Source organism: Leguminivora glycinivorella, chromosome 18, assembly GCF_023078275.1.
Source record: "Leguminivora glycinivorella isolate SPB_JAAS2020 chromosome 18, LegGlyc_1.1, whole genome shotgun sequence".
NCBI lineage: Eukaryota > Metazoa > Arthropoda > Insecta > Lepidoptera > Tortricidae > Leguminivora > Leguminivora glycinivorella.
Window position 1 is genome coordinate 7,220,393 of NC_062988.1, and position 16,035 is coordinate 7,236,427.

The 16,035-nt window shown below is 40.5% G+C and overlaps 1 protein-coding gene across 1 annotated transcript in view; it reads right to left on the minus strand.

Annotated features, from left to right (window-relative positions):
• Positions 1–16,035, minus strand: part of LOC125235749 (head-specific guanylate cyclase) — a 164,892-nt gene that overhangs the window by 72,328 nt on the left and 76,529 nt on the right. Inside the window, exon 7 of the mRNA XM_048142332.1 lies at positions 5,357–5,535. Coding sequence (XP_047998289.1) covers positions 5,357–5,535 — 179 coding nt within the window. The remainder of the gene's footprint in view (positions 1–5,356; positions 5,536–16,035) is intronic.

A 16,035-nucleotide genomic window follows, 5' to 3' on the forward strand; every position in this document is an offset into this window, starting at 1 on the left:
CTTCGCACTGTTTCCATAACAAGTAACACGTCTATGATCCAAGGGTTCCACTTGATTGTGTATTCTATTTGAAACGTCTGAACATTTTACTATTTATATTTTACAAACATTTTGCATGTGTGCTTTGTGATGACTGCTGATTTTGAAACTGTTAAGATCAATTGTATCTTTTTTACCGCCTTCCAAATCTCAAGGGAAGGTTATTAATTCGTCTGTTTTTTTTCTTTTATTGTTTGTTATTGGATATCTCTGTCATTACTGGACCTATATTGATTTTTTTGGCTAATAATAACGATCCAAGAATCCGTTCCAAGAGAGATACAAATAGGTCTATCAATTTTAGAATTAGCAGTCATCATAAAGTACACATGCAAAATATTTTTAAATCATATTCAGCAATAAATAGTAGTAGTGAGGAAATGAATGATCATTATGAGGTGGAGCGTGAAAAGACTAAAACATTTTTTTTATTGCTTGAACTAGTTAGAATCAATACGGCCTTAGCCTGAAAAATGGGACCTTCAAACTCCCTTCTTCCCTCCACCTGGTACGGTCGCTCGGTCGTATATTTGTTAAGTTCCTTAAGACGATACGGTAGGGGTCAATTCTCCATACAAACGCTCTCGACTATTTCCTCCCTGGTTTTTGAAGGTAGAGCAATGATTTTTTCAACACAGATTGTTATTATTTTTATCTGTGTCGGACCGTTTTGATTTTTTTGATATTCTGCTTTTTAAAGATTCTAAAGCCAATCAAAAATTTCCAAAAAACGGCCTTTTTCATTGTGCTGCAAAAAAAAGGTGTGATACTCAAGAATGGTAACAAATTAACAATTAACCAAAAAAGCTAAACGGTCCGACATAGATTATTTCATTGTTATTCAGATTCTCAAATTTCGTTCCGATTGATTAAGTTTTGAACACAGATGTCATATATACCATAGATCAAGCAAACGTATCTACTTAGCGTGTCAAATGAACTCAGTGAAATCCACTGAGTTGTCCGTCTTTAATCGCAGCTTGCAGCTTTTGGGCGTCAATTTTTGTAAGTTGAAGTCAACAAAAACATTAATAATGCCTCTTTAAGTAATATTAATTGCAACAACACTAAAAATATGAACACTCAAGGGCCTGAGACATATTTAAAATCATAGGCAAGTAACAAAATCTGACACGCTCGGCCGCCATACAAATGAATGAACTTGTTTCTTCTATCTAAATCTAATTCTGTGGTTTTGAAGGAGGAAAGAGTCGAGAGCGGAACCTCGATTTTAAAGATTTTTTTGAAATATCTTTTGACTGAGTTGTTCTTAATGGACAATTTTTTTTCGATAAATCTAGTTAATAACGCTTGTATATTTAACTAAAATTCTCAAGTTGAAAGGGGGGCTCCTTTCCATTTTATCATTTTCGCTACCGTATCCTCTTAATAAAGATACTAATTCAAAACTTGTTTTCTAAATATTTTTCTCTATATCTTCGCATTCTTTGACTTAGTAAGGTAGAACGAAAGATAAAAGGGTCTTAAGCTCTCAAAACAGAATATATATTTATCCCACAACACATACCCTTAAGTATCCAAATATTTACACCCCATATACTATAATATAAAAGCCAACGTTATTTGCTCACTCGTAACTAAATTCAGCTTAACCTGATCCAACCTTTTCGCCCGGAGCTCAATGCCTCGCCCAAACATAGTTAAGAGACTGGCAAATATTACTGGCTCACTATTTATTTACATTCCCCAACAAATCTCGTGTAACGAGCTCATCTCGGCCCGTACCCTTTCCACAGATTAAACAAACAGATGGGTGACGGACACACATGTTCGCAGCTTGGAAGACAGTGTCATGATTCGCTAGGTTGGCTGTGGTTTTTAATTTTTCATGCTTAAAAGGAGAGTCGTTGTTCAGAGTATAACAAAAAACTACCCTCAAACGGCTTTTTAAATCAGTTGAGGGTAGTTGGAAAAATTACACGACCAAATAAAGAGGTTAAACACAAATTCCTCAAAATGTACAAAACAAATTATTTGTTAACGTTTTTTAAGTACCTAATAATACAGAGTAAAGAGCAATTCATCAACTACGATTTTGTTAAATCTACGACTAACCATGAAAATTTTCATTTAAATGAATTTGTTACTTAATTTGTACCTACCGCCCTCAACAATCTGTGTTAAGGGTATTCACTGTATGTTACAGTTAATTCTGTTACGCGATAATTTCTGCAGGTTTGGATATGGAAATTTTACTTATTAAATGTTTGCCGGATGGGTTGCGCGTCAAGCTCTACGGTTTAATATTGTATTCGTTAGTGGTTGGTCAATTTAATGAAACTTTTGAATACCTATTACTATTCTGGGAAATTGTGTTTAATTTATAGATAAAGTCTCATTTTTCACTCCATTTTTCACGGCTCATGAGGGCTATTTTTCTGTTCTACCAGGGGCGGCTCAGTCCGCGATTTCATAGCCGCGCTACAAGTACATGCGGGCGGCCGCGAGTTCGCGGCCTAATCAGGGGTGGCTCGAATTCTCACGGAACGCACGTTCGCACTTTCTATTGTTACTATACGTCGCGAGTTTTTTTAAAGGTTCATATGCGATATCCGCGTGTGGAATGGCTAATAATGCTTTGTTAAATAAACATCATGAATAAAATAGGACAATATTACACAGATCTACTATTGACTATGTCATTTATGCCCCACGGAAACGTTCAATCAGGCTTGTGAAGCTTGTGACGTTGGGACTTAAACAAAAATATATAAATACTGTATATATACCTAGAAAGTACCCAAGACTTGAATATAATAACATAACATTTTATTTGAGTATTATTATTTTTTAATCCATAGGCAACCCTAACGTCCGACGCTGCGCACGTGCGGCTCGTTTCTTTGTAATCATTTTGTAGGCATTTAAAAAGGCGGCATTTCGTGAACTTCAAAGCAGTGGGCCTTCTGTACTTGTACTATTATATATTCTGTGGTTCTACGGAGGTAACTTCGTTTAGTGAAGCGGCCTGAAAAAGCGGCCTGGCCCTTTCCGGCTGGAGAACAGACAAATTATTTATTGCTGTGCACATTCTGGCGCTATGACCTTTTAGGCACGGATTTCCACGTCTGCAGCTGTGTATTAATAGACTTAAGAAGGTTCCGTATAATCCAGCCACTTCAATATCCAGCGGCAATGGCTATGTGTAGCTTAAAGTCTCTTAAGTTGTAGCCACTTCTCTTAATTGGATTCAGGAAATAGTACACTGAAAATTATTACTTAGCTAGTTACATATACGTGACCTTTTTGAATGAATCGCATATTTTATGCAATACCTAACACAAATAATATTATGCATGTTAGTTTTTCAAAAACCGGCAACCGATATTTTAATGATACGAAGTACGGTCCAAGTCTCCGGCCCGACCAATACGGCGACAGATTAAAATAAAGTATAGATATCATTGTGTTCGTAGGACCATACCGAAAATAAAAATAAATTTGTAACGACATTAAGAGAGCGTACATCTATGTTAAAGGCCGGCAACGCACCTCCAACACCTCTGGTGTTTCGGGTGTCCATGGGCGGCAGTGATCGCTTACCATCAGGCGACCTGTCTGCTCGTTTGCCTCCTATCTCATAAAGTATAAAAATACATGTAAGTCCTGTTTTTGTTAGGTCCGAAACTTTTGGGACCGCACCTCGTACATTTAAATTAAGAACGTTCTGTTCAGAAAAAAAATCATTTCTTTATGGTTGGACTTCATCGAGATATCAGTGATTTGTTTCGTTTCAGTTATCGAACGTTTTAAAAGTGAAGTTGCTTATTAATTCTTAAACCTGAATTTAGGCAATATCGCATATTGTAGAAAACTTTCATACATATATGAATGTTAATAAAGTTGCGTATGACAAATGTATATATATAATTAGGCATCAAAACACTCGTGTTTCAATGCCTCTTATTACACACTAACGAATGCAGATTTTTTTTTAAATTACAAATTGGTTTACTCTTTATGTATTTATTAAATTAAAGGAAAAATGAAAAAAAAATGAAATGGAATGGGTTTACTCTTGGCCACAGACTAGCCGAGGGCAAAGACGTGGCCTACGATGGAGTGAGCTCTCTTTCTCTCTGGATTTGAAGGTTGCCGGTTTATATGAGCTCGGAAATACAACCGCTGGCAAGGAATTCCACTCCTTGGCAGTGCGTACAAGAAAAGAAGAAGCTTCGTGCTAATTCGCGGTGTATCTACTAAGTAAGGATGGAAACTTGCAGTGCATCTAAGAGTTCGATGGTAAAATAAGATAGGGACGGTAGAATAAGCTCGTGTAGCTCTTGAGCACACTCCCCGAAGTGCAACCTGTAAACACCGACCGACTGGCAACTTTCCACCGATGGGCCAAAGAATAGCTGCAATCGGCCGTTTTTGGTTTTTGTAGAGCTTGAATTTTTTTTTTCCTGTACCGTTTAATTTTTTGCAGACTTATTTCCTGACACACTTTTTAATGGATTAATCCGTCTGAAAAATGAATTAAGAAATTAATCAGTTTCCTTTTATATAAATAAAATTTACTGGAACATTGTTCCGCTTCCAGTCAAAGTTAAATCCAATAAACGTTTAATAACTGGTAGAGCACAAAGTTGTTTTCCTGTTGCGAAGCCAAGCGTAGCTATTCAGAGGTTGTGGTGTTAAAGTATTAAAACTGGGGAAGTGTTGTTTAAAACATATACACTTTTGTTTCATTATAAACTGGTCCTGATTGGCTGTTGGCACATCTGTGTTGTTGTGGCGCTGGAATTAGACTCCTTTCAAGGGGGGCAAAAACTAAAATCTGTCGAATTTGGTGGCGCCATAAAAAAATGTTTCACTCGAAACATCTGAAAATGTCGTAAAAAGTGGCATCTTCACTTGTTTCCTAGTCAGATTAGAACTTACCTTAGCCGCAGTGACAGCTCCAGGAATGTTAATCGCTAACATGAAAGGTGTATTCACACTCTTCAGAATCTCGCGTGTCTAGAGGGACGCCACGTGGCCGCAGCAGTCTAAGTACATTTATGTTTAGAACGAACTTAACTCAGCTGCAGTGACAGCTCCAGGAATGTTGATAGCGAACATGTAAGGCGTGTTCACACGCTTCAGAATCTCGCGGAAGTCTAGAGGGACGCCACGCGGCCGTAGCAGCCTGATGTGCTAAGACTGAACTTGCTTCAGCCGCAATAACAGCTCCAGAAATGTAAGTCGCGAACATGAAAGGCGTATTCACACGCTTCAGGAACTCGCGGAGGTCTACAGAGACGCCACACCCCTAGATACCTAAAGTATAATATTATGTTTAGACTAAACTTACCTCAGCTGCAGTGACAGCTCCAGGAATGTTGATCGCGAACATGAAAGGTGTGTTCACACGCTTCAGTATCTCGCGGAAGTCTAGAGGGACGCCACGCGGTCGAAGCAGCCTGAAGTATGTGTTTAGACTCGACCCGCGTGACGCGAGCTCCGTGCCGAAGAGACGCATGAATCCTGAGCCTGTGGATGAGAAAATGGAGTTAATAATAGGTTATAGGTAAAATAGGTTATAGGTTTCCCGTGTGGTGACGGGTTAAGAATTTCACCACCCCCTTTCTTCCCGTGGGTGTCGTAGAAGGCGACTGTGGGATATGGGTTAAATTGTGGTGTAGGCGAGAGGCTGGCAACCTGTCACTGCAATGTCACAGTTTCTTTTGTTTGAACCCCTTATTTGCAAGAGGGCACTGAAACTTGAAAGTTTCATGTGCTCTGAACAAACATGGAATACAGGCGTGATAGTATGTATGTATGTATGTATAGTGTAAAATGTATGAAAATAAGATAAAACCTTATCTGATTAACTTATAATATCAATTTAACATTCTCGTTTGATGCGTTGGTGAAACGCTGCAACGCGATTAGAGAGTGCATCACGGGTGCAATTGGTCGCATAGACTATCATTTTTATAATATAAAAACAAAACAAAACATCAAAAGAATGATTCTCTGATACAGTATGGTCACTCTCTATCAAATGCTTTGCAAAATTGGATCTCTCTGGATCGTTGTGCCTGTATGATGCCATATGCTCCTTATACCTAGTAGTGAAATTGCGGCCCGTTTGGCCCACGTACACTTTGTTACAAACATCACAGCTCAACTTATAAACCCCAGATTTTTTCCCTTTCTCGATCCTATCTTTGCCGTTACAAAGCTTGGAGTGCAAAGTGTTATTTGTCCTAAAGGCCACAGGAAGGCCGTTTGACGTTTGGGGGTTCTGGAACAGTTGGAGATAATTAGGTACAACAATACCACCTGCATCCAGGACGCGCTTCGCGAAGCCTCCACCACGGTCCAGAGCGGGGGGAGACGCACCCTCCTACCGCAACGTATCCTGGACATCATCAAGCAGAAGCACGAGCTGAGACGCAGATGGCAGATCACCAGATGTCCAACTACAAAGGCAGCACTAAACGACCTAGTCAGGAAGGTCCAAAAAGAGCTGCTCAACCACGACACCGAAAGTTGGGAGAACCACATCGCGTCGCTGGAAGGAGACACCCCCTCCATCCACCGCCTCTGCCGCCAACTAGGCATGACGCGAGACTCGGTTCGCCCTCTCACCGACCCCCAAGGCCAGCCCAGGTACAAGGCGGAAGACAGGGCCCAGCTCTTCGCGGACCACCTGGCAAACCAGTTCCGGCCCAACCCCAGCCAAGACCCAGCTCACCACCAACAAGTCGAGGAACACCTGGAGAGGTTCCTAGAGCAGCCACCAGCACCAGAAGAGGACCCGATCTTCTTCTCACCTGGCCAAGTGCAGCGCCTCCTAAGACGCTGCAACCCAAGGAAAGCCCCGGGCCCGGACCAGATCCCGAACGCAGCGCTAAGTCACCTGCCGCTAAGATCCATAGTGGCGGTGACTGGCCTCTTCAACGGAATCCTGCGCTCGGGCCACTACCCGTCCGAGTGGAAACTTGGCCGGGTGATCATGATCCCGAAACCCAACAAGGACAGAAGAAGACCGGAGAACTACAGGCCCATCACACTGCTCAGCACCCTCTCCAAGGTGTTCGAGCGACTCCTTCTGGGCAAGCTCCTCCCACACCTGGAGATCAGGCCAGAACAATTCGGCTTCCGAAGCGGCCACAGCACTACACTGCAGCTCACCAGGGTGCTCAACTTCATGGGGGAGACCATGAATAGGCGCCGTCACACCGCAGCCGTCTGCCTGGACATGGAAAAGGCCTTCGACAGAGTATGGCACGAGGGGTTGCTATACAAGCTGTCGAAGACCCAAGTACCCCGGCAAATCGTCAGAGTGGTGGCATCATTCCTGACGAACCGCCGGTTCCATGTCCAGGTCGAAGCAGCCACCTCAGGAGAGCGCACGATCCTCGCGGGCGTGCCACAGGGCAGTGTCCTCTCTCCAACGTGCTACTCAGTATACACGGACGACCTCCCAGTCACAGGCGACACAGAACTGGGACTGTATGCGGATGACGCGGCACTCTACACCGCGTCCATGAACCCGCGCCACGCTGCCGTCAAACTACAGAGGTCCCTAGATGCGCTTCCCCCTTGGCTGGCAAAATGGAGGATGTCAGTCAACGTGGGGAAGACCCAAGCCATCATCACCGGTGCCACTCAACTACCACCACCTCTCCGCCTCCTGGGAGAGGAAGTCCAATGGAGCCCCCAAGTCAAGTACCTGGGGATAACCATCGACAGGAAGCTAAGCATGAAGCCGCATGTGGATGACGTGGTGAAACGTGCCAAGACGGCGCGTACTCTCCTGCGTCCAGTCCTAGCCAGCAGCCTCCCTCGTCGCACGAAGCTGGGGATCTATAAAACATACATCCGGTCCCGCCTGACGTACGCAGCTCCAGCGTGGTTCTCCATGGTCTCCGAAACCAACAAAAAGAGACTGCGTGCGCAGGAGAACCAGGCCCTACGCACCATCGTCAGAGCCCCACGCTACGTGCGAAACGACTCCATTCAAGCCGGCCTAAAGTGGAAAAGACTGGACGACTTCGTCGGAAGCCTGACCGACCGAATGTTCGACCGCGCCGACCACTCGTGCCACCAACACCTACAGGGCATAGCGCCCCTGCACGCGCGCCCACCGGACGACCGCAGCAGCAGAAGAACCCGACAGCTACCAAGAACACTGATGACCATAAAGGAAGACCAAAAAGAAGACAGCAGTTGAAGGAGCACCACCCGGAGGCGGAACACCCGCTCCACCACCAGGCGGACACTCCACATAAGAAGCCAAGCCTAGATGGCAACTAATGACCCGCCCGTAGTCACGGGCGGCGACACCAAGCCGCCAAAAATCTTCACAAAAGATGGAAAGGCGCAGTTCCATCCCCCAAAAGGGGGGATGTGACTTGATGTTACGAGGGGACGATCAGTCAGTTGCGGGACTTCGGACCGTCAACATCAGCTCCTGAGGATGCCTCGTAGAGAGGCGAAACACGTGTCGAGTTTTGTATTTTTGGTGGTGGGTTGTTATATTTATTTGCGTATTTATTTTTATTTTTGCGGTGGGAGGGTGGGAAAATTAATTGCATGCAAAAAATACGCAAGTAATTATAACAGGTTAGCACTGATTGACTTGCACGTTATCTATTCGCGGATTAGCAAAGGAAAGTTCTAGTTTACGATTAACATGAATTTCCGCAAAGTAACGCCTGATTCCATCGATTATTTAAAAACAAAACACCTAACGAAATAGAAACCAGAGTTACTGAACAGTGAACACAGAGTACCATTGCTTTTCCGCTTTTACGAGTATTTTATTTTCTAGTTTGTATAACTTCCGAAGTCCGTCCGCCGTCCTAGCCAAAGTACGTGGCGGTCGAAATGCAATATGGCTCTGTCGTGCCACTACTGAAGAGCTAAAGAGCTAAGGTATGATACGCTTATGGAGCGTACAATTGTGACGTTGGCTAGGTACCCTGTGTCTCCATTCAGCCGTGGCTAATATCAAAACATTTCCACGACTCTGCACAAAAAGGTCTCATTAGTTCTTCTCTGTACCCCAGAACCAAATGGTATTATCTTTCGAACAACTACTATAGGAAACCTGACAGTAGTGACAGTATAAATACGAGTATTAGGTACCTACTACAAATTTATGTTCCACAATGTCACAAACAAAATGTAAAAGCGTAAATTTGATTTTGAAATCTGCAATTCTGTACCTATATCGTCAATTTCATTTGAAAACATGGCGTAACGGTAACATTACGGTAAGCATTACATTTAAAGCCTCCGCCACACATAAAGCGTTTTGATAGCGTAGCGGCTGTGCGTGCTGAATGCGCGCGCGTTCCGCTCACAATCCGCGCGCATTCCGCTCGCAATCCGCGCTCTTTAGTTCCCGCCGAGAGATTTTCAGAAACGCCCCAAGCGACACTTTTGGAAACATTGTTTATCTTATAAACTTATTCAAAAATAAAATTTACACTATGATATTTAGGTAGGTACTAATAGTTCTATACACGCTGACATTTTGAACCCGCGTCAAACTTTGAGAAACAAAATCTTAACAAATGACAACTTATATTAATAATTTTATGTAATACCTACCAAAATATAGGCAAATGAATATAAACAAAACAACGCAGTAAACTAGTGAATTTATGTTCATTCATTTACTTTGAACAATGATAAAAGACTATATTATTTCATAAATATCATGATTCTAAGTAAAATAAATGTAAATCCATTAACAACTTTCAATAACAGTTTTCCAAGTAACTGTGGGTAGACAAACTTTTTATCATAAGCATTTTCGTAAAAGCGAGAACATTCAGAATATAAAGTAATTTTCTCTCCCCTTTGTTTTTAATTCACATAATTAATTAAGGCTAATTCAAAAATAACCCTTTTAACCTTTTTACTAACGGAAGCTGCATGGTAGGTCGCCCTTGGGGCTTTCGTGTTTAAAAATAAAGCTGAAGGTCTTAACATTAAAGTTAACCTAAATTTCCTCGCTGGGTCATTCGGAGCCCATTGGTCGTTAAAAAGTGTAAGCGTTTTTGATGATGTTGATACCTGGGGGCCGTTATTTGAATGTGGACTATTCGATTTCGTCAATTTCGTTCAAGAACATCTTCACTACTAGCGATTTAATTACACTAAGTGCGTTTTCACATTATCCGATCCCAAATCGGATGTTGGACCGATATCCCATGGATTTTTTTCTATTGAAATCCTTCCGACGGAATCAGAATTCTTCCGGGAAAACGGTCTAACGGAATCGAAAACGACATCCATTATTACTAGATTTAAAATGACTTTTTCCACAAACTTTCGAACAGAGAATTCGTGCGTTCGAAATTCAGAAATCGGGCCCCTGTTTGCTGCAAAAGACTTGCGGTGGATTATTTTTACTCGAATTTTAACAAACGTTATTTTCATATCAAGAATATTACTTTGCTTATACGCGAACAATATACTCGTATTCTTATGGTATGTTTTGGTTTAGTGCTGCTTACTCGTACTGATCGCAAAGTAGTACTTTATGAGCCTACAATGTACTGTAAAACGTCATACGATACAGCACGGGAAGCATGGTCGCGCGATAGACGATAAAATATCAGGCCGTCCCTATCGCACTTACAAATAGTGCGATAGGGACGGCCTGCTATTTTATCGTCTATCGCGCGACCATGCTTCCCGTGCAGGTGCACATAAGACGGAATTCGTAACTCGTGTCCAGTTGCGCGTACTATTTCCTGTGGTTATGGTTTTATTTATCAACACTCATATCAAACTGTTGCGCGTACTATTTCCTGTGGTTATGGTTTTATTTATCAACACTCATATCAAACTTGTTTTTTATTAAATTCATCTTCATGACTGCAACGCGACGATTATGTAAAAACTTCCATATAAAATAATAATTATTATTATTTTACGCACATAAGTAATGCGAGTAATACAGAATACAGTAGATACGATCACGACCAAATCAGATCACTATGGTCATACAACATAAAATATAACCTAATTATAAAGATAAAAAGTAAACGTATGGTCTTTAATCCACCAGGGCCTATAAATAATTATAGTCCACCTAAACCCGGCCGTTAAGGGGGCTATTTCACAGACGATGTACGTACACTACCTTCTCCAACGTCGTATGTCGCGTCAGGTTTACCTTTCAAAATCAATCTTATACCCTTCAACTTAACGCTCGAATTGAAATACTAATACTAACAGTTACGTGAGGTTCAGGAAATGAGACTAGATAATATGGCCTAAAATAAATGAGACATAAATAAACCAAAATGGATAGGGAATACATAAAATTAATTGCACACCAGCCGGCCTAGCCAAAGTGGCAATCGTCGAACGCCAAATGGCGATGGAAACGCAGTCTAGCTCTGTCGCGCCACTATACAGGCCCCGTAGCCGAATGACATTTCTGCGACGCAACGAGTAGCATGCAGACATGCAATCTATCTCTATCGCGCTTGCGTATTGGCGCGACAGAGCCAGACTGCATTTCTGCGACGTTTGGCGTCGCAGAAGTGTCCCGTCGCAAAAGTGTCCCAGAATTTCCATACAAAATGTACGGAAAATGATAACAAAATAAGAAAAAATCGTATGGGACAATTTTTTTAACTACTAAGATTGAAAAGGCTAGTAATTCTAAGTAGAAACAGCATATTTTTTTTCAAAAATATCACACTTCATAAAAGTGGCAAAAAAAAAGAAATGCTCACGTAGCCAAATCGTAGCTAGACAATCGCTTTTCCGTGTTGGTGCGACTGAGCTAGACTGCGTTTCGATCGGCGTCTTGCGTCAACGAAAGCAAAAGAGCAGTAGGAAGAGCTACGATACGTTTACGAAGCGTAAGCGGTTGTGGCGTTGGCTAGGTACACAGGATAAGGTTGTTTAATATGGTATTGTTTTGAGTCGATTGGTTACAGCGGATTTATCTATACCTATTTATCATGATGTATGTATTAAAGCGAGATAGTGCAACAAACAACAATAAACAAAATTAAGCCTTCTTGAATCCATGCAAGCATAATATGGATGGCCTTCCATGATAATTCGGATTTATATTTTTAGATCTATATTCGATAAAATATCTGATTAATCAGTGTCAAAATTGACGTTTTTGCGTTTAAAAAAGAATATGTTTTTTTTTACTCTTCAACGGTGCTACGACATTTCAAAAACTTCTTTCTGAATCTAAATCACCTTAACCAATCGTCGCTAAGGTAAGGTACATCTTGTAAAAAAAAACCTGTAAACATCAAATAAATATTTCATCCCCGACTTCATTACTATATTATTTATCACGTTTCTCATTTACTACCCTCATAAAATTAAGCACATTTTTTATATTGGGAACTACCTAGGGATATTTTTTTCCGAAAGGTTTACGATGTTTGCTTTCTTTGACCTCGATATTATTTTCTTCGACAAATACCTCGATGGAAACTCCCAAAAGAAAATAAATTACAAGGTTGTTATTTATTTTTGTTTGTGATATTTTGTTTATTATATACTGTGTAATAATATTTTATATCATAAAGTATTATTACAAATAAAATCACGTAAACAGAAAAGTAGGTAAACTGGAATATAATATAATATCATACATTTAGCTTCTTGCTGAGGAAAATTTGTGCGACAAGAACGACTGCAACTTCATGAGTAACACTCATAACTTTTTTCTGGTACACCAAAAAAAATTGAAAAATATATTTTGACAGGTACCAAATAGGTAGTAAATATTGACTGAGATGTCTCTCAGGGACATGACATGACATTAGACGTTATTGAGACTGTAGGAGGTTTTCTCAGGAGGAAAATGGAAAACTAGTGTAATTACACTAATTACTTTTATATTTCGACTATATTAATGCCACTAGTCAGTAGAGATGATGTGCGAGTGCCTAAAAATAAATTCCTATTTAAGTTGACGCGTAGGAAGGCATGCGGATTTGCCTCTATTCTTTTGACAGGCGCTACATACTTCAACGCCACGGCTGGGCTCACAACTTTAAATTCCATCATAACTTTCAGGTACGCCAAAAAAATTTGAAAAAAATATATTGACTGGTAACAAATAGGTAGTAAATATTGACTAAGATATCAATTAGTAGTGTTGTCTAGAACTATGTAAACCAAAAATGGTCCAGACATCCTGACGTCAGAATGTCTGGCCACTTTATTCGCTCGATTTTTCGATATCAGTGGAGGTACCAAATATAATTATGTACTCAGGTACCAAATAGTATCAAATAGGTACTAAATTTTAGTATGTACTAAACATCAAATATCTGTAGTGGTCCAGGGGTCCTGACGCTCACGCAACTTCAGCGGAAAAATTTAATAAGAAATCTCAATAATCTATATTTATTTCACTTGATTGTTTCTTGCTTCTAAGCCAATCGTCACGTAATCTAGGAATCTACGAATCACAGCCTGTATTGTGTTTTTGGCTAATTGATGTCAGTATTGACTTTCTTTGTTTCGTTCTCTTTGCAATTCGCATTATATCAAATTAAAATGGTAACACGATATTTGTATTTAGGTCCGTTTTTCCGAATGGTAACCAAAACCCTGATCACTTGTAATAATATAATACTTAGAGTCCATTGAAAATTACCAATCACGTGAGAGGGTTGATCTGATACGTGTAATAAATACTGTCTTATTAGAGCATACCTATAATCTCGTAGTAAATTTTAAAAATGACTAATTTAGGAATTTGTATAATGATAAGAAAAATTAATTATTTTTTACGAAATATTTGACTATACTTTGTTATAATATTTAACACGTGTCATCATAATACATATTCCATTTGTTCCATAATTGAACAATGGCATCCCGAGAACGACCAATTTAAAGTTTCGTTTGCCGTTTCTACATCCACATAACAGTTCTATATAAAGACCTGATCTAGGTCAGTCTGACTGCAATGCTGAGATAGCGGGGCTGCAAATTTAGATAATCTTGATAGATTGAAGTTTCAACCGCGGAGAAATGATGTCAATTTTGCCAAAGCCATTATCGATGGACTTTGAGAACATTGGATTTTATTTGTTTTATGTCATTTTAAAGTTTGCTTTTAACAACAGGATTTTTATAGTAGTTTTTTTTTATTATTATAAATGGGCTCTTGGCCACAGACTAGCCATGGAGTGAGCTCGCCCAGAAGATGCCTGTTGACTCTTGATTTGAAGGTTGCCGGGTTATATGAGCTCGGAATATAGCCGCCGGCAAGGAATTCCACTCCTTGGCAGTGCGCATAAGAAAAGAAGAAGCAAAGCGCTTCGTGCGAATTCGCGGAATATCTGCCAAGTAAGGATGGAAACCGGCCGTGCATCTAAGAGTCCGATGGTAGAGGTAGATGGGGACGGTGGAATAAGCTCGTTAAATTATTAAGTATAAAATCTCTCACTAAATAAAGCATGAGGCTAAACTTTGCATTTGTTTGGTCATATTGAGCAATTATTACATTCAATATTCAGTATTTAAAAATTAGACTCTATCATATTTTTCGAGATCATGATTAAGAGCCAATAATATAAGAGTATACCACACAACATTAACTAAAGAGAACATCTTTATGTGATCAAAGTTGAAATAATAATCTTTATTATAACTCAAAGTTTTCTGTATTCAGGTACAGTCAACAACACAACTGTAAATAGAAAGTGCCAAAAATATGCATACAGAGCATTATTGCCTGTGCGTTAAGGTGTGTATACATATTTTTAGCACTTTGTCTATATACACAGAGTTGTTGACTGTACTTTGTTCTGGATATTCAGCCAACGAATGTATTTCATCCCGGAATCACAATAGCTGTTACTGCCGTAAACTGGATGAAGCCCAAACGGTTCACCATTCGCATGACGATGCGATCTGACAGTGAAATGCGACTAACAGTGCAATGCCGGTCTTAGCCAATTTTGCGAGTGCGATTCTGTTAACAAGTTGAACGAGCTCTGTACGTCTGTCACAAAGTGCTAAATGAACACTTTAGTGGCAATCGACCCAGTAAATCTCTTGATCAGTCGCAGGGGCTTTTCAAAAAGGCTCATATTAAAACAATTCGACCCTAAACTGCTGTCAAACTTCGGTTTTGTTTTATAACCCGCTCCCTCCTTGAGTTGCAGGCGTCCATAAGTTACGGTGACCGCTTTCCATCAGGCGGGCCGTATGTTTGTTTACCACCGACGTAGTATAAAAAAAAATCACCAGCCGCGTTAAAATTTTCGCAATCGTTAAATTTTACTAGGAATTTTTTTGTTTCTTTGGTTTTGCTAAAAAACACATTGGCGCCCAACGTGGGGCTCAAACCTACGACCCTTAGGTTAAGATTATCATGCTTTACTGACTGGGCTAGCCTATTACAATGAAAGTACTTCACCATGTTAAACAAGGCGTTTGTCAGTATTCAAGTACCAAGAAAACGCCTTGCAAAAAATTCACGCCAATCCGAAACAGTTGTTTTCGTTTAACTTCGGCCGCGATCGCTAAATTTACTACTGAAATATTTTCTCTCTCTGGTTTTGCACCAAGATACATTGGCGCCCAATGTGGGATCCAAACCCACGACGCTGAGATTTAAATGTCATGTCAATTATGAAAACACTCAACAGTTCATTATACAACTTTCATGAGACATATTCAAATAATTAATGAATCTACGGTTGTACTCACGTTATTATATCGCTATTGCTGCGACATATTTCGAGTCCATTCGGAGGCCCTTCTTCAGGCATATAGGAGTTCACGTGACGGCGGAGTTCTATATGCCTGAAGAGGGGCCTCCGAATTGGCCCGAAACATGTCGCAGCAACAGCGATATAATAACGTGAGTACAACCGTAGATTCATTAATTAACACTCAACAAAATTTATTTTTAACAAGCAGAAACGTCTGCTAACGATTCTAAACATTACAAGATGTAATAGTCTGTCGGTAGATGGCGCTAGACGTCACCCCAAGACGTGTGTACATAATGAAAGGCAT